Source organism: Urocitellus parryii, chromosome 3 (assembly GCF_045843805.1).
Source record: "Urocitellus parryii isolate mUroPar1 chromosome 3, mUroPar1.hap1, whole genome shotgun sequence".
Taxonomy (NCBI): Eukaryota; Metazoa; Chordata; class Mammalia; order Rodentia; family Sciuridae; genus Urocitellus; species Urocitellus parryii.
Window position 1 is genome coordinate 56,560,988 of NC_135533.1, and position 19,959 is coordinate 56,580,946.

General features: G+C 37.0%; 1 protein-coding gene across 6 annotated transcripts in view; it reads left to right on the plus strand.

The window, feature by feature from the left end:
- The window catches only part of Srpk2 (SRSF protein kinase 2), a 239,399-nt gene that overhangs the window by 146,012 nt on the left and 73,428 nt on the right, over positions 1-19,959 (plus strand). For all 6 annotated transcript variants that reach the window (XM_026395749.2, XM_026395740.2, XM_026395743.2 and 3 more), the window contains one exon: positions 18,949-19,103. In XM_026395749.2, the coding sequence (XP_026251534.2) occupies positions 18,949-19,103 (155 nt within the window). The remainder of the gene's footprint in view (positions 1-18,948; positions 19,104-19,959) is intronic.

The following is a 19,959-nucleotide window of genomic DNA, read 5'->3' on the forward strand; positions in this document are numbered from 1 at the left end:
CCAAGGAATGGAACCAACAGTCTATTGACTGAGGCCTTTGAAACAATAAACTTTTCCACTTATAAATTGTTCTTTTCAGTTCTCTTGGTCAGATTAGTGAAAAAAATGTGTAAAATAATGCTTTAAATATTTCTATAAAAGGGAATGCTACATGTTAGTAATCTCACGACTGTAAAGAAGAATGCTTTGCATTGTTGCTGGGATGCTTTTATTAGAGTATATTCAGGAGACCCCAACTTGAGCAGTTAACAATCCATGAAAACTCTTCCTGATGAGAGCATAACTTGTACAGAACTGTATAGCATTTTGGCAGCATTTGCTTTTTAGATGTCTATAATCTTTGACCTGTTAATTTTATTCCTGTTATGTCCTAAGGAAAAAATTGGTAAAAAATAAAGGTTCCTAACAAAAGATGTTTTTGACAGTGTGTGCAGACTTCCCCGAACTAGAAACAAAGGAATGGTTAAGTAATTTTGATAGATTTGTGTGATGAAGTAGCATATGCCTGTTAAAGTGATATCTTATGGAGTTTTTAATGACACTAGGATATGCTTATAAAAAGAAGTATTTCAAATTCTATAGAATATATCTGGGTAAAAGTTGTGAGGAAATACATGGAGATATTAGGACTTACCTCTGGAGACTAGGGTAAGTCTAGTTTATTTATAGCTTAATTTATTAGTTTATTTATAGCTCTGTAGTTTATAGATTATTTTCCCCGCCTATGGTAGATTGAACCCAAGGGGGCAGGCTAACACTGAGACATACCCTTTAACCCTTTTTATTTTTTATTTTGAGACAAGGTCTTGCTAAGTTGCTGAAGCTGACTTTGAACTTGCCAGTCCTCTTGCTTCCTGAGTCACTGGGATTACAGATGTACACCACCATACCCGACTGGTTTACAGATTCTTAAGAAAAAAATCTGAAGAATAAAACTATTCATGCAGAAAAATCAGAGGCCATATCTCTATTTTGGAAAGTTGGCTCTCTTAAAGGAAGAAGGGTAGAATGGGAAAGGGGGATGTTGCATAAGAGAAGATGACAAAGGATGGTACTTGGACTGCTCCAGGCAGAGGGAATGGACAAGGGATACACCACAAGGGAAGCAGCCTTGTGATTTAGGGGTTAGATGTTTAAGGAGTGATGTGGGAATGCTCTGTGATGTTCACCTTGATTGATAGGTATGGTTCCATAAGAGATAAATGGCCAGTCTTAATCAGTCATTTTTATCTGTCTTTGTCTATTTGTATTTACTTTCCTTTTTTGAATCTGGATCATAAGCATACTTTGGTAAATTGCCAGTAGACATTAGTGATAATGACTCCTTAGAGTAATGGTGCATAATCATGGGTGTTTATCAGTAATCTGTTGACGTGTGCCCAGGCCACATACCAGACAGACCTGGGTCAGGATCTCCTGCTTTAGTTTCTGTATTTGGGGGTTGGGGTGGTGGTGGATTGTGGTGTATAGTTCTCTTTAGAAACTGTTGTGTTATAGTGGCCAAAATTGTAGATTTAATTTTGTATTGCATTTTATTTTCTCCCAGATAAATTCCAAATTCTTCATTTAATGATGTCAAACTATGGTTTCAACCTTTTTTTTTTTTTTTAGTTATAGGCGGACACAACATCTTTGTTTGTATGTGGTGCTGAGGATCGAACCCGGGCCGCATGCATGCCAGGCGAGCACGCTACTGCTTGAGCCACATCCCCAGCCCTGGTTTCAACCTTTCTAGAATTTTTTCCAATCTTATTCTTCGGGTTCCTTGAACAACAGCAAAAAATAACAAGCCCTCTTCTTTTGCCATACCTCTGTTCATACATTGCCTCCTGCCAGGATTTGGCACCTACTTCTGTTGACACTTTTTTTCTTCTTTGTATGTCTCTTTAATTCTTTCTCCTTTCTCAGAGCATTCCTAGAGATTCTGTCATCCAGAGAACATTTCTCCCTTCTTGAAATATTTTATTTTCGGTGTTATATCTCCTGGACCTTAATACTGCACAGGAAACTTTATGCCTTGAGTATGTATTGAATTAATTAAATAAGTTATGTTATCAAGACATTTTCTGCCTTATTTTGTATTGTTATTTGTATACTTGTTTTATTGTTTGTATATGGTATGTTCCCCAAAAGCTCATGTGTGAAACAATGCAAGAAGGCTTAGAGGTGAAATGATTGGGTTATGAGAGCCTTTACCCAATCAGTGAATTCATCCCCTGATAAAATTAACTGAATGGTAACTCTGTTAAACGCCAATACGCATCTAGGTTGGTTTCACAGTGTGTAGCTAGGGTATGGGTAGAGGAGGTGGGTCAAAGGTGTGTTCCTTTTGGGTATCTATTTTTTTTTCTGGCAAGTGGAGTCTCTTTCTCTGCTTTCTGATCATCATATGATCTGCTTCCCTTCACCATACTCTTCCACCTTGATGTTCTGCCTCACCTTGAGCCCCAAGGAATGGATCTTCCACTGAGACCTCTGAAACTGTGAGCCCCTTTCTTCCTCTAAAATTGTTCTTGTCAGGTCTTTCAGTCACAGCAGCTAAAAAGCTGCCCTGTCTGATCTAATCTGTCAGGCGAATCCTGACTCTGAGAGAAGACTCATGTTGTACTCATTTTAGCAATAAAATAGTTTTATAAATATTACATGAAGAAATAAATGAGAGATTTTCTCTATACTTTGGGTTATCAAGCAGAATTTGGAATGGTAAGAAAGAATCCTAAGATTCATGACATAAGGGAAAGAGAATAATAGTTCTGAGATGATAGTTTCTGAGTTCTCATTGGTCATGTTCGTGGGATGCCCTGACTGGAGGGGCTTTAGTCCCGCACTGTCAATTGAATGCAGTTGATGGTTTTCAGTTGTTACACTCACATTGACATGGAACCATATCTTCTATGAATGCAAGGGAGAGAGATTTATAGTGCTTGGTTTCATGGGTGCCAGTCTCAGTACCACCTTATGTTTTGAATTTCTGTTCCATCTTAGGTAAGTTTCTTTTTAAGTTTAACTTTAAATCTTTTATTTTCTCATTATATACTGCTCTTGCAAGTTAATGAATGGTTTAAAATTAGGCAGTGAAAGTCAGGGCTGAGTTTTCCATGTGTTAATGTCAATGGCTGTGAGGGGTTTACAGGATTTTAAAATATTGGCGTTTAACCAGTAAGAGTGTGATGGGAACATGTGTTATGATCAGTTTACAGTGAAGAATTTGCTCATGGTTATGGTGACCTTTTTTTTGGGGGGGGGAGTTGCATAAAATGTAAATTCATCAGTTTTAGGTGTACTATTCAATGAGTTGTGATAAATATACAAATATATGGTGAGGAAACATTTCAACACCCAGAGTTCCTTGAGCCCTTTTACAGTCAGTAAGCTCCCCTGCTCCCACTCCCTGGCTCTCAGCAACCCTGGTTCTCCTTTCCCCTTGCTTTGAATTTTTAAAATGGCATCTTGGCCGGGTTCATGCTTTTGTAATCCCAGCGGCTAGAGAGGCTGAGGCCAGAAGAGTTCAAAACTTAGTGAGGCCCTAGGTAACATAGCAAGACCCTATCTCAAAATAAAAAGGTAAAAGGGCTTGCGATATGCCTCAGTTCAGTCCCTGGTACCAAAACTAAACAAACAAACAAACACAATGGCATCATATACCATGTGGTTATTTAATATTGACTTCTTTTGCTTAGCACAGTGTGTTTGAGTTCAAGTTGTTCTTTTTTTTTGCTCATTGTGTGGTTCTTGCTGATTAATATTCCTTTAGTCACAATTTATCCTTTCTAGAGTGATTTCTTTTTTCTTTTAAAGGAGGAAACGTTTATTTTGGCCCATTGCTCTGGGCCCTGAGGTGAAGCAGTACATCTCAGTGATAAATATGTCTGAGGAAAGTTGCTCAGCTTGTGGCATCTGGGAAGCAGAGCAAGAGCCCTTTTTTGAGTGATTTTTTTTTCTAATTTGTTATATATAACAGCAGAGTGCATTACGATTCATATTATACATATAGAGCACAATTTTTCATATCTCTGGTTGTATATGAAGTATATTCACATTATGCATGTCATCATACTTGGTTTTTTTTTTTGAAGAGAGAAGGGAGAGAGAGAGAGAGAGAGAGAGAGAGAGAGAGAGAGAGAGAGAGAGAGAATATGAGAATTTTCAATATTTATTTTCTAGTTCTCGGCGAACACAACATTCTTATTGGTATGTGGTGCTGAGGATCGAACCCGGGCTGCACGCATGCCAGGCGAGCGCGCTACCGCTTGAGCCACATCCCCAGCCCCATACTTGTTTTTTTTTTTTTTTAAGAGAGAGTGAGGAGAGAGAGAGAGAGAGAGAGAGAGAGAGAGAGAGAGAGAGAGAGAGAATGAATTTTAATATTTATTTTTTAGTTATCGGCAGACACAACATCTTTGTTTGTATGTGGTGCTGAGGATCGAACCCGGGCCGCGTGCATGCCAGACGGGCGCGGTACCACTTGAGCCACATCCCCAGCCCCATGTGTCATCATACTTGTACTCAGAGTAATGATATCATTTCATTCCACCATCTTTTTTCTCCCATGCCCTCTCCCACCCCTTTGCCCTATCTAGAGTTCGTCTAATACTCCCATATTCCCTCTCCCAACCCCACTATAAATCAGCCTCCTTATATCAGAGAAAGCATTTGGCATTTGTTTTTTTGGCATTGTCTGACTTCACTTAGCATTATCGTCTCCAACTTTATTTACCTGCAAATGCCTTGATTTTGTTCTCTTTTAAGGCTGAGTAATATTCCACATTTTTTAAATCTATTCATCTACTGAAGCATCTAGGTTGATTTCATAGTTTAGCTATTGTGAATTGTGCTACTATAAACATTGATGTGGCTGTGTCCCTAGTATGCTGTTTTTATTTAAGTCCTTTAGGTATAGGCTGAGGAGTGGGATAGCTGAGTCAAATGGTAGTTACATTCCCAGCTTTCCAAGGAATCTCCATACTGTTTTCTATATTGGCTGCACCAATTTGTAGTCAAACCAGCAATGTATGAGTGTGCCTTTCCCCCCACATCCTCGCCAACACTTATTGTTGTTTGTGTTCTTAATAGTTGCCATTCTGACTGGAGTGAGAATGAAATCTTAGAGTAGTTTTGATTTGCATTTCTCTAATTGCTAGAGATGATGAACATTTTTTCACACATTTATTGATCGATTGTATAACATCTTCTGAGAGATGTCTGTTCAGTTCTTTGGCCCATTTATTGATTGGGATATTTTTTTTTCTTCGTGGTGTTTAGCTTTTTGAGTTCTTTATGTACCCTAGAGATTAGTGCTGTATCTGATGTTTGTGTTGTAAAAATTTGCTCCCATTCTGTAGGCTATCTTGTCACCTTACTGATTGTTTATTCTTTTGAGAAGCCTTTAGTTTGAATCCATCCCATTTATTGATTCTTGATTTTAATTGCTATAGGAATCTGATTAAGGAAGTTGGGGTCTAATATGTCATGATGGAGATTTGGCCTACTTTTTCTTCTAATAGGTGCAGTGTCTTTGAATTCCTAAGTCTTTGAACCACGTTGACTTTTGTGCATGGTGAGGGATAGGGGTTTAATTTTTTTTTTTTTTTGTTACATATGGATATCCAGTTTTCCCCAGTACCATTTGTTGAAGAGGCTGCCTTTTCTATAGTGTATGTTTTGGGCGCCTTTGTCTAATATAAGATAACTGTAATTATGTGGTTAGTCTCTGTGTTCTCTATTCTGTACCATTTGTTTACCGGTCTATTTTGGTGCCAATACCATGCTGTTTTTGTTACTATTGCTCTGTAGTATGGTTTAAGGTCTGGTATAGTGATGCCTCCTGCTTCACTCTTCCTGCTAAGGATTGCTTTAGCTATTCTGGCTCTCTTCTTTTTCTAGATGATTTTCATGACTGCTTTTTCTATTTCTATGTGGAATGTCATTGGGATTTTGATCAGAATTGCATTAAATCTGTATAGTGCTTTTGGTAGTATGGTCATTTTGACAAGGGAAATCTTTCCATCTTCTAAGGTCTTCTTTAAATTCTTTCTTTAGTGTTCTGTAGTTTCTGTTGTAGATAGAGGTCTTTGAAATCTTTCGTTAGGTTGATTGCCAAGTAATTTATATTTTTTGAGGCTATTGTAAATTGGGTAGTTTCTCTCTTTTCCTTTTCAGTGGGTTTGTCACTGATATGCAGAAATGCCTTTGATTTATGAGTGTTGATTTTGTAGAGTGATTTTCTTTGAAGATCTCAACACTGGCATGTTATATTGGATTAGTGATTTATTTGACCCCTAATGTCCAAGCTGAAGACACAAATTTTTTAAGTGGGGGGGACCCTGCATTAAAGTAAAAAATTAGACTGAGGGCCTTGAATATAATAGTTATGATGGTAGCATATGTGGGTGATGACCTTTCTTATTGTGGCCCCTGAACTATCTGCATCAATATCTTCTGCTATGACTATCAGATATGCAATTGTGCAGGCCTTCTCTTAGATTTAGTGATTAGGGATGTCCAAATGCCTGAAGTGGATGTCAGTACTAATGCTGGCTCATCTCATCGAAGTGAGTGTGCTTCCTCAATGTTTCCTGTTCAAACTGTAGACATAGAAGCATTAAATTGAAAAAGTATGGAAGAAGTATTAACATCTTGAAAAGTAAAGCTTATTTACTTTTTTGTTAGTCACTGAATTGTTTTTCCTGGTGTGATCCATTATTGTCTTGTTTCTTGTTGCTTCATCTAGTCATCTTGTTTTTTTTTTTTTTTTTTTTTTTTTTTGTGGTGCTGGGTTTTGAACCCAGGGACTTGTGCTGCAGACAAGCACTCTACCAACTGAGCTATATCTCCAGCTCTGAGTCATCTTGTTAATACATGGCACATGCTTTATATGTCTGTGTAAAATAAATGATACATGTCACCCACAATGCTCTGCACTTTTTCATTCATCCACAGCCTTTCCTTCATAATAGCACATATAGAACTACCACATTATTTTTGTATAATAGCTTTAAGAGATTATTCCTGTATCATGAAATCTACCCACTTAAAGTATACTATTCTGGGGTTTTTTTCAGTACACTGAGAGTTTTGCAACCATCATCCTGCCGATTTTAGGAGATTTTCGCCCCATCCCCCAAAGCCATATACTTCAACAGTCATCTTCTCCGTTTTCTCCACTATCCTATCTTCTGTTTTCACAAATCTCTCCATTTTAGACACTTATTATGTCCTTATTTTAGTATCACACTCTCTTCATTACTGAAGCTTTGTAAGAAATTTTGAAATTGCAAAGTGTGAATCCTCCATTTTTGTTCTTCATTTTCAAGAAGAACTGTTGGCTAACCTGGAACTCTTTTTTTTTTTTTCCTTCCTTATGAATTCTGGGAATGACTGGGCAATTTCTTCAAAGAAGGCAGCTGGGATTTTGATGGAATTTGCATTGAATTTATAGATAATTGGGTCATTGCCATCTTAATATTTTTTTTATAATATGAGATGGGCTCTTTTTGTTTAGGTCTTCTTTAATTTGTTTTAGCACTGTTATATAGTTTTATAATATGTTTATTATAATTATTTCTGAGTATTTTATTTGTTTTGATGTCCTTATGAATAGTGTTGTTACCTTAATTTCATTTGCCTCATTCTTTTTGGCAGTTACATTGTATAAATGTGCGATAATCTATCATAATGTTATTAATAAGTTCCTATTGAAGGACATTTAGATCCCTGTATGTTGCAATTTGCAGATGTTGCCACATTGAATATATCATTAGGGTAAATGCCAGTAATAAAATGTGCTAAAGGTATTCAGACACTGGAATTCTCTAATTTAAAATGGTTATATTCTTTCTATTTATCTTTTTACTGCTTATTTTAAAACTTCCCATAAATCCTTTAAGTTCTATAGAAAAATGTTCTAAGTTCATTTTAGCTCATCTTATTGTTAAAAATAATGATACCCTGGAAGAGGGTTATGTTATTAAAAAATTTGCCAAATAACTGTTGTTAGTAAAACTTTCTCTGGGGCTGGGTTGTGGCCCAGTGGTAGAGTGCTCATCTCACATGTGTGAAGCACTGGGTTTAATTCTCAGCACCACATAAAAATAAATAAATAAAAGTTGTTAAAAGAAAGAAAGAAACAAAGAAAACTTTCTCTGAGCATGAAAAATGTTCTATATTTGTACTGCCCATGCTTATCTGTCTGCTCTAGTCATATGTGACTTTAGCATTTGAAATAAGGGTAGAACAAGTGAAGATTTTTAAACTTTATTAAGTTCTAATTAATGTATAACACATGCCTAGGGATTTAATTTCTTCTCTGTTTGTGTTCTAAATTACCTTAGAGGATAGAGAGTTACCTGTACTTGAATTTTGTTGATTCATTTCACATTGGTAATTGTAGATGTCTTTAGACTTGAAGCTTTCAAGTTTGCAGAAGTTTTGTTCACAGTGGCACATTTGCATAATTTCCTGAGTAGCGTGAGGCAATTTCACCAGTACAGGTCTTTTTTTTTTTTTTTTTTGGACTACAGGGATATTCTTTATTTCCACTTCTTTTTTTTTATTTGTTGTTCAAAACATTACAAAGCTCTTGACATATCATATTTCATACATTAGATTCAAGTGGGTTATGAACTCTCATATTTACCCCAAATACAGATTGCAGAATCACGTCGGTTACACATCCACATTTTTACATAATGCCCTATTAGTAACTGTTGTATTCTGCTACCTTTCCTATCCTCCACTATCCCCCCTCCCTTCCCCTCCCATCTGCTCTCTCTACCCCATCTACTGTAATTCATTTCTCTCCTTGTTTATTTTCCCATTCCCCTCACAACCTCTTATATGTAATTTTGTATAACAGTGAGGGTCTCCCTCCATTTCCATGCAATTTCCCTTTTCTCTCCCTTTCCCTCCCACCTCATGTCTCTGTTTAATATTTAATCTTTTCTTCCTGCTCTTCCTCTCTGCTCTGTTCTTAGTTGCTCTCATTATATCAAAGAAGACATTTGGTATTTGTTTTTTAGGGATTGGCTAGCTTCACTAAGCATAATCTGCTCTAGTGCCATCCATTTCCCTGCAAATTCCATGATTTTGTCATTTTTTAGTGCTGCGTATTACTCCATGGTGTATAAATGCCACATTTTTAATCCATTCATCTATTGAAGGGCATCTGGGTTGGTTTCACAGTCTAGCTATTGTGAATTGTGCTGCTTTGAACATCGATGTGGCAGTATCCCTGTAGTACGCTCTTTTAAGGTCTTCAGGGAATAGTCCGAGAAGGGCAATAGCTGGGTCAAATGGTGGTTCAATTCCCAGCTTTCCCAGGAATCTCCATACTGCTTTCCAAATTGGCCGCACCAATTTGCAGTCCCACCACCAATGTACAAGAGTACCCTTTTCCCCACATCCTCGCCAGCACTTGTTGTTGTTTGACTTCCTAATGGCTGCCAATCTTAGTGGAGTGAGATGGTATCTTAGGGTGGTTTTGATTTGCATTTCTCTGACTGCCAGAGATGGTGAGCATTTTTTCATGTACTTGTTGATTGATTGTATGTCCTCCTCTGAGAAGTGTCTGTTCAGGTTCTTGGCCCATTTGTTGATTGGGTTATTTGTTATCTTATTGTCTAATTTTTTGAGTTCTTTGTATACTCTGGATATTAGGGCTATATCTGAAGTGTGAGGAGTAAAAATTTGTTCCCATGATGTAGGCTCGCTAGTTACCTCTCTTATTGTTTCTTTTGCTGAGAAAAAACTTTTTAGTTTGAGTAAGTCCCATTTGTTGATTCTAGTTATTAACTCTTGTGCTATGGGTGTCCTATTAAGGAATTTGGAGCCCGACCCCACAATATGTAGATCGGAGCCAACTTTTTCTTCTATCAGACACAGAGTCTCTGATTTGATATCAAGCTCCTTGATCCATTTTGAATTAACTTTTGTGCATGGTGAGAGGAGGGGATTCAGTTTCATTTTGTTGCATATGGATTTCCAGTTTTCCCAACACCATTTGTTGAAGATGCTATCCTTCCTCCATTGCATGCTTTTAGCCCTTTTATCAAATATAAGATAGTTGTAACTTTGTGGATTAGTCTCTGTGTGCTCTATTCTATACCATTGGTCCACCCGCCTGTTTTGGTACCAGTACCATGCTGTTTTTGTTACTATTGCTCTGTAATATAGTTTGAAATCTGGTATCGCTATACCGCCTGATTCACACTACCTCCTTAGAATTGCTTTTGCTATTCTGGGTCTTTTATTTTTCCATATGAATTTCATGATTGCTTTATCTATTTCTTCAAGAAATCCTCAATAAAATTCTGGGGAATCAGATACAAAGGCACATCAAAAAAATTGTGCACCATGATCAAGTAGGATTCATCCCTGGGATGCAAGGATGGTTCAGTATACTGAAATCAATAAATGTTATTCACCACATCAATAGACTTAAAGATAGGAACCATATGATCATCTCGATAGACGCAGAAAAAGCATTCGACAAAGTACAGCATCCCTTTATGTTCAAAACATTAGAAAAACTAGGGATAACAGGAACTTTCCTTGACATTGTAAAAGCAATCTATGCTAAGCCTCAGGCTTGCATCATTCTGAATGGAGAAAAATTGAAGGCATTCCCTCTAAAATCTGGAACAAGACAGGGATGCCCTCTATCACCACTTCTATTCAATATAGTTCTCGAAACACTGGCCAGAGCAATTAGACAGACGAAAGAAATTAAAGGCATAAAAATAGGAAAAGAAGAACTTAAATTATCACTATTTGCGGATGACATGATTCTATACCTAGAAGACCCAATAGGGTCTACAAAAAAACTACTAGAACTAATAAATGAATTCAGCAAAGTGGCAGGATATAAAATCAACACGCATAAATCAAAGGCATTTCTGTATATCAGCGACAAAACTTCTGAAATGGAAATGAGGAAAAACTCTCCATTCACAATATCCTCAAAAAAAAAAAATACTTGGGAATCAACCTACCAAAAGAGGTGAAAGATTTATACAATGAAAACTACAGAACCCTAAAGAGAGAAGTAGAAGAAGATCTTAGAAGATGGAAAAATATACCCTGTTCATGGATAGGCAGAACCAACATCATCAAAATGGCGATATTACCAAAAGTTCTCTATAGGTTTAATGCAATGCCAATCAAAATCCCAATGGCATTTCTACCAGTACAGGTCTTAATCAACAGTTCATTTTAGTAGTGGTGTACCCTGAACATCACTGGTTTCTGGTTCCCTCCAAACAGAGCTTTTAGATAAAAAAGGAAATGGGCCCTTAGTTTGCTAGTTCTTAATATATGTACATATACATATATGTATGTATATATATCTTGATATAATGTAAAAAGTGGTTTTTAAAAACTGCATTTTCATTATGATCCTGTATGGAGTCATGATTAGGATGTGCTTTATGTAGGGCACAATGTAGTTCTTTGTGAACAATTCAAGTGGCCAGTTAGAAGTTGGCTTTTTAAATTTTTTGCTCTTGTCACTGAAATATGGTGTATTTCTTATGTGAAAGTATGTTCTTAAATTAGCACTTTGTATGTATAAATGTGTGTTGTGATACATGTGTTTTGCTGAGTAAAAGGTAGGCTTACTTGTACTTTGTACTTGTCTTTTTCTCTAAACTGTGTTTTATTTTGTTGCTGAGGATTGAACCAAGGGCCTCATGCATGCTTCAGCATGCCCTCTACCACTGAGCTATGCTCCCAGCTCTTTAAATCTGTATTTGAAACTTAAAAACTTAGATTGGTGCTGAGGAGAGCTGGGAATTTGGCTCATTGATAGAGTGCTTACCTATCATGTGCAAGGCCCCTGGTTCAATCCCCAGCACTGTCCCACCTCCCAAAAATGTAGAAGAGGAAGATGATGATGGTACGGGTCATTAACTACAGATCATAGACCAGGAATCTAGACTTTGTGGCTTGATCCTGTGTTCTTTACTCTAAACTGGGTTTTGTTAATCCTTAACCTGGCACTTTCACATGCTTGGAAAGCCTTCAGCTACTAGCTACGTGCTCATCACGTCTGCTTCTATTTGCAGCTAACACGTTATTTTTTTTTTAGTTATCAATTCTGTGTCAAGCAGTCCTTACTGTATTCTGTGTTGATGGGTATTTCACTTGCCCCTAAAACTCAAATGGACTCAAACAGAAGTTATTTTTCTCTGAAACCCCCTTTGCCCTCCTCCTCTTTAGTGTGTATTACATGAATGGAGCACTATTTTACTACCAGAAATGTAGGAGGCACATACCCCTAACAAATTAATTCTAAGTTCTGGTGTTTATTGTCTCTTCCTTGGACCACCAGTTACAATATTTCCTCACTAATTTCCTTCTTGCTTTCATTCTTTTTACCCTTTCTACACACTGATTCTTCAGCAAAAGCAATTCTCTAATGCTCATTCTCCTCACTGTTTGAACCCTGAGTGAGGTAAGAAAGTGCATGTATTGGTTGGTTTTATCTCTGCTTAGAAATACTATTTGGATATTTCTCAAGCTAACAGTTTATCACAGAGAGGGAGAATAAGAAGGAGGGAGGGAGAAGAGTGAGTTTTAGATCTGGAGATGGATATGGGGAGGAAGGAAACTATTTTATGTGAACTTTCCTGAGGGAATTCTCCTAGAACACCTTTTGTGTGTTGATTAAAGATTAATTGGACAGCATTTCTTAAATTGTGTCCACTTAAACTGGTGACAAAGAATTTTTTTCTCTCTACCAATTGTATAGTTTGCTTATTCTTTACTCTGTGTAAGGAAATAAACAGCTGAAAGGAAATCCCACTCCCATCTAGTTGCCTTGGCAGTTTCGGGCAGATGATACATGTGTTTTGCTGGGATTGTTCAGTTTTTCCTTCCTTTTCTTATAAAGCAATTGTACATGCAAGATGTACTATGAAGTTGATAAACATAGTAAGATAATTTTAGTATAATATTGAAAGAACAGATTTTGTTGATTTTTTTTAAAACTGCATTTTTATTATGATCCTGTATGGAGTCATGATTAGGATGTGTTTTATGTAGGGCACAATGTAGTTCTTTGTGAAGAATTCAAGTGGCCAGTTGGAAGTTGGCTTTTTAAATTTTTTGCTCTTGTCACTGAAATATGATATATTTCTTAATGTGAGAATATGTTCTTAAATTAGCACCTTGTATAAACTTCAGACTCTCTTGGCTTTTTTTTTTTTTTAATATTGGAGATTGAACCTAGAGGTGCTTTATCACTGAATTACAGCCCCATTTGTTTGTTTGAGACAGGGTTTCAGTAGGTTCCTGAGGCTGACTTCAAACTTTGGATCCTCCTGTTTCAGCCTCCCAGTTTGCTGGGGTTATAGGCATTTGCCATTGCGCCCATCAGCCTGCTTTTTAAATAACTACATTATCCTTTCCACCCTGAATTTATGTGTTCATTTGTAAAAGAGAGCATGCACACAGAATGCTGAAATCTGAATGTGGATATTTCTAATTTTTCTTGAAAGTATATACTTTATGAAGGCATAATTTTGCTCCAAAAATATAACATAGCTGTATAGATTTTCTTTTGTATTTTTAAAATAGCTTTTTGAGGTTTAATTCACATACTAAGCAGTTTACCCATTTAAATATTTAAAACATAACATATGTGTTTGCTGAATCATATAACCATAACCACATTAGAAAATTGTAGCATATATGAACACTTTTGTTTCTTTTTATTATTGAATAATATTTCTTTATAAGGTTATATCACATTTTGTTTTCCGTTTATCAGCTGATGGAGATTTGGGTTCTTTCTGCTTTTATTTATTATGAATAATAATAATACTGGGAACACTTGTGGACAAGATTTTGTGTGGAGATATATTTCAGTTTCTCTTGAATATGATCTAGGATAGATATGTTGTGTCATATGTTGACTCCATATCAACTTTAAGAAGACCCTCCAGACTGTTTTTGTAAATGTGCCATTTACATTTTCACCAACACTGTCTGAGAATTCTCATTTCTTCATCTTTCTTTTAACATTTATTATTGTATGGTTTTTTAATACTAATCCGGTGGTTGTGAGGTGGTATCTTTTTTTTTTTTTTTTAAAGAGAGAGGAGAGAGAGAGAGAGAGAGAGAGAGAGAATTTTTAATATTTATTTTTTAGTTTTCGGTGGACACAACATCTTTGTTGGTATGTGGTGCTGAGGATCGAACCCGGGCCGCACGTATGCCAGGCGAGCGCGCTACCGCTTGAGCCACATTCTCAGCCCCAATGAGGTGGTATCTTAAGGTGATTTTGATTTCCTTTTCCCTAATGACTAAGGATGATGAGCATTCTTTAATGTTTTAGTCATTTCGTATATCATCTTTCAAGAAATATTCATTATAATCCCCCACCCTCCAGTGGTGCTGTGAGTCAAACCCACAGCCATGTGTATGATAGGTAAGTTGCAAGTTGCTCCACCACTAAGCTACTCCCTGTCCTTTACTCATTTTTTAAAAATTTAATTCATTTTAACTTTTTTTTTCCCTTAAATTTTTGGTGCTGGGAATTTCACTCAGGGTCTGTGCATGATAGGGAAGGGTCCTACCACCGATCTATACTCCAGCCTCCTAAATTGTTGTTTTAAAAAAATATATTTTAGTTGTAGTGGACACAGTACCTTTATTTTATTTATTGATTTTTATGTGGTGCTGAGGATCGAACCCAGGTCCTCACACATGGTAGGCTAGTGCTTTACCCCTGAGCCACAACCCCTGCCCTTGTTTTGTCTTTTTATTGTTTAGTTTTATATTCTAGATACCAGCCCATTTTAATTATATGATTTGCAAATACTTTCTTTCCATTCAGGGGGCATGTTGTATTTCTTGGTAATACCGTTTGAAGCATAAAGGTTCTGAGTTGTAATGAAGTTCAGCTTATCTGTTTTTCCCCCCCTGCTATAAATGCTTATGCTTTTGGTGTTGTATGTAAGAAACATTGCCTAACCCCCAAGATCATGAAAATTAACTCCTGTTTGCTCAACTGCTCCAGAGTTACATAGTCCTGGGTATATAGGTATCTATTTGTCCAGTACCATCTGTTGGAAGGACTATTGTGTTTCGTCATTTAATTGTCTTCATACCCTTGTTGAAATATTTCTGGATCCTCCCCAGTCCCGTGGCTATTTGTATGTGCTTCTAGTAACTCTCGTATAAAATAAATTCTTGAGGGGTTTCATTAGGATTAATGGGAGTTGTTTCTTTTCTGACCTTCATGAGAATGTGCTTGGTTAGATAATCTGTCACCTCTCAATTTTTTTTTTTTTTTTTTTAGATTTAACCAGCTTTTGCATTATTCTAGAAACCTCTTTTAGAGATTAGAGATTTAGAAGGTGACTTGAAGATGGTGTGGCATGGCTTCTTTGTGTCTGCCTGAGGGAAACTTACCTATGTAAGTTTCTCCTGTATCGTAGGCAGTAGCAGGATGAATGGGTTGAAGAAGAATCAGTGATTGGAGCTACAGCATTTGGCTGTTGAACCAGTACTTACTATTATGAGTTGAACGATTTGAGAGTCTGTGCTAATTGCTACATAGTAGGTCAGTAAGAGAAGCTTTTGAAAAAAGAATTACTGATATGAACAGGCATCTGTGAGCAGAGCTGCCACTGTGGTACAGGTTGAATCCAGAGTCTAGAATAGTACCATCCAGTGGAAATACATTTTGTGCCTTCCTGTAATATGAGATTCCAGTGGCCACATTCAAAAAAAAGTAAAAGAATTAAGTGAAATTAATAATATACTTTAACTAATGTACAAAAAATGATAACATGTAATAATTACTAATATTTTACTTTTTTGTACAAAGTCTTAGAAATCTAGTATGTATTTTATATTTACAGCAAATTCAATTTTGATCTAGACACATTTCAAATGCCTGTTATCCACCTGTGACCAGTGACTAATGTATTGGGTGTCCAGTTCTAGATATTTTGATATTACAGCCAGTTGAGCTGTTACATCAACATTACTCAGTGTTCTCTCTACTTCATGATATCCTGACTTCAGACTTTTAACTTAACTTAGTAGCACTGGCCTTTGAGGAGCATTCTCACTGGCAGAATGTAAAATGACTGCTCACTTAGACCAGAGGGTCTGAGAATTTTGTTACGCTATTTTGGCAGCTCAGCATTTTGGTAAATGAGACACACTTTATGATGAATGTGCCTAAGTCTCTGACATGAGAGGAAATGGACAATGAAAATTTTATTCTGTTCTCCCAGATACAGTCTGTTCCACTGAAGAAAATAGAAAATATCACTAGTGCAGTGGTTCTCAGTTGGAATGATCCCCCCACCTTCTAACACACTTGGGCATTTTTTTATATTTGGACATATTTTTGGTGGTCACAGTAGGGTGTGTGTATGTGCGCTACTGACATGTAGGGGCTAAAGGCCTGGAATAGTGATAAGTATTCTACAATGCACCAAACAGTTCCCACAACAATTAATTACTTGGCCCAGGTGTGAATAGTGCTGAGCATAGTGGTGTGCTGCACTAGATCTGGATCTTTCTTTTGTTGTTAAATCATTTCTACAGTGAATACAATGTGCTTTACATTTAGAGAATCAACTCACTTTGTTTTCATGTAAAATTTCTAAGTTAGGAAAAATAGCTTTCAAAATACATCTGATTGAGCCAATCTGTTAGGTAGATTTTTGCCTATACCCCTGGAGCATGGGTCTGGAAGCAGCTTTCTGTCAAGCAGGGAACAGCAGTGTTCCTCGAAATTGTTTCTCATTCTTCCCTTAGTGGAAGTGGTAAGACTGTTGCAGTCCCTGCCTGCTTCCCCTTCTTTAGAACTCCCCTATGCCTGGGACTACTTTGAGCTCGGCTATATCTGTTAAAAAGAAAATGAGCTTTTATAAGACTGCCAGAAAGATTATTACACTTCCCTAACACCTATTAGAATTTCTGGATATATTGTGAAAGTCATGTGTGTGTATGTGTGACTGTTCCCTTTTAGTGCCCCATCATGACTGACAGGTAACTCAGAATGTTGTCACTGCCACACTTTTAATATCTGTTACCTAGGGAGCTGTAACTTTAGGAGTCTTCATAAGATTAAGCAAGCAGAAATCAGTGCAGTCACATTTTACTTTCTTTAGCTGACCTGCCAAAGGTAATCATACTTGCTAGCAAGTATGTGCTTCACTTTACCTGTTGTGTATGATCCCTTCTCTTTCCTCATGATATTTGATGTTTCTGCTGCCTCTCATCCTTGTCCCTTTGTCTCAGTTGTGGCAGTTTGAGCTTTTGATGGCAAGCCACATGCATTAATAGCTATTGTTAGCTTGGGCAATGTAGTAGAGGGAGTGTGAGGACTTTCAGATTGGGGAAGGACATAACCCCAGCCCAGGGCAATGACTTTTTTAAAGAAAGAAAGAAAGAAAGAAAGATAGGGGCAGTGGTTAGGGCACTCCTCTATTTCTGATTTTTTAAATCAGTTAAGGATGACCTTGGCTCCTGTGACACATCACCTTGTCAAGATTCCAGTGCTGGAGAGTGAGCCTTGGCTTTATTAGGCTCTCCTAAAGTGAGGAGGGAAAAGATCTGGGATCATCTTTTGGTCAGCAGCCCCAAAGAAAATCCAGGTGCCATTTTGAAGCTACTGAGATTCCTCTTATTCCCCATAACTAGGGAAACCCCTCCCCACATCATCCTACTGATAATGCCTCTGGGGAATACCCTCATTAGCCCAAGCTCTTGCACCTGCCACAAATATCTGCTCCCACCCTACTTTTCACCCAGATCTCCAAGACTAGTTCAGGAGAGCAGTGGTGGCTCTATTAGGAGGGCAGCTTAAGAGACAGATGGGCTTCTGGCATCCAAGTAGAGACATTAGTGTTTTCCACATTGAGACATGATTAGAAATAGCAATTAACTTTCATATCAAGTACAAGTTTGATTTTATAGAATCCCATTATGAATGTTTTGCTTTTAAGAAAATGTAATTAATATGTGTGTGTCTTTCTAGATTTTTCAAATTTTGCATTTTTAAGACCGAAGACTTTTCTTGTTTTATAGGTTTTTGTATTCTTTGTAAAAGAGTATATTAAATATCATTGAACCTTTTTGGGACAATTACAAATGGCCTTTGCAAATCTTGTACCTCTAGGAACTGTATTTGTGTTTGACCAAGAGTAGATCTATTTTTTATTTTAGTTATTTAATTAATTATTTTGGGGACTGAAGATTGAACCCAGGGGCATTTACCACTGAGCTCCATCCCCAGCTTTTAAAATTCTTATTTTGAGACAGGGTCTTGCTAAGTTGTTTCAGACCGCACTAAGTTGCTGAATCTGGCCTCGAACTTATTAGATCCTCCTGCCTCAGCCTCCTGAGTTGCTGGAGATTTATTTTTTAATTTCCAATTTGGGCCAATGTTCTTGATAAGTAAAATTGATAGATAACTAAATTCTTAAGTGAAAATAGTGAAAATAACTGTAACTGTACTTTAGGTACAGTATGTGTTAATTACCTTTTATGAGTTATTCTAGAAACATAATTTCCTTCTACTTCTATGGGAAGGAAATTCTGATTTTCAAACAGGAGAAAACAAACTCCTTTATAAACTAGTGCTGCTTGCACCTCTTTATAGTTGCTGTGGCATGTTTTCTAACTAATTAAAGCTGTATAGCATGGGATGCTCTTTCATTTCAATCAATTTCACAGCATTGTCAAGAAATATTGAAGTTCTGAGTGAAAAGATGCCTATAAAAATGCTCTTTAGTTAATATGAGTAGTCCCCCCATTTATATATTGATATACTACTTGAATTCAATCAAAATGGATGAAGTGACATAAATCAGCATTTATTCTTAGCATGTGACAAGTTTTCTTTTCCTATATTAAGAAACTCCCATATGTATCCATAATGCAAGATTTACTTCTGAGTAAATAGGTGTTTTCTTTCCACTGTTTCAGGCCGGAGCCTCAACAGAAAGCTCCTTTAGTTCCTCCTCCACCACCACCGCCACCTCCACCACCACCGCTGCCAGACCCCACACCCCCAGAGCCAGAGGAGGAGATCCTGGGATCAGATGATGAGGAACAAGAGGACCCTGCAGATTACTGCAAAGGTGATGTGTGGGCATGGCTGTGCAGACACAGCAGCCGGGCCTGTTTTTCTCACTCAGTCACCCAGTAACTTGGGGAATGGATGTGGAGAGGCATACTGCTTGGGCTTAATTAAAATTAGCCTCCTTGTTCATTGACAGTAGAATGATACCAGATTAGAAAGCAAATTGTAAGTTATGAGAATATGTACATACATACTTTAGGTACTTTGGAAAGTTTTTAATTTGATACAATTAAAGAATGTAGTAAACCATCTAAGGAAGAGCATATGGAGTTGAAGATAACCAGGCTCCTGAGATGAGATGATTGTAATTTTTGAATTTGACTTTCAGTTTTCTGGCTGTTGGACTGAAAAGGGACCATTCCCTTCTCTATGGAGCATTGAATTACATAATATTCATTGTCTGCAGAAAGAAAGCATACACATTTGTTTACAGAGAGAGATTTTTTCCTGGCATTGTACTTAACAAAAAAGACATTTTGTGGAGTGTGCTGTTGTGTGACACAGTAGATTTTATTTTCAGCTATGATTTCACAGAAGACATAGAAACCATTCAAGTCAATCAATCGATGCTTTGTTAAGACCAAAAATATAAAATTGGATTCCCGAGGGCAAACATGTTGTATGAGGAATACTGAAGACAGTGTGACCTAGACACTGTACTTCACGGACTAGACTCTGAGAATCTAGGAGAAAAGGAAGTTGTTGTGTCCATTCATCTGCTACTGTTTCTTAATTTACTCATTTGGATTTTAATTCCCTGGAATTCTGAGCTTCTGAGCAGTTCCTACTATGATAGTTTAGTTGCTGTAGATTTTTAAAAATTTAAATCAGATTCCATGTAACATAGTAGATGA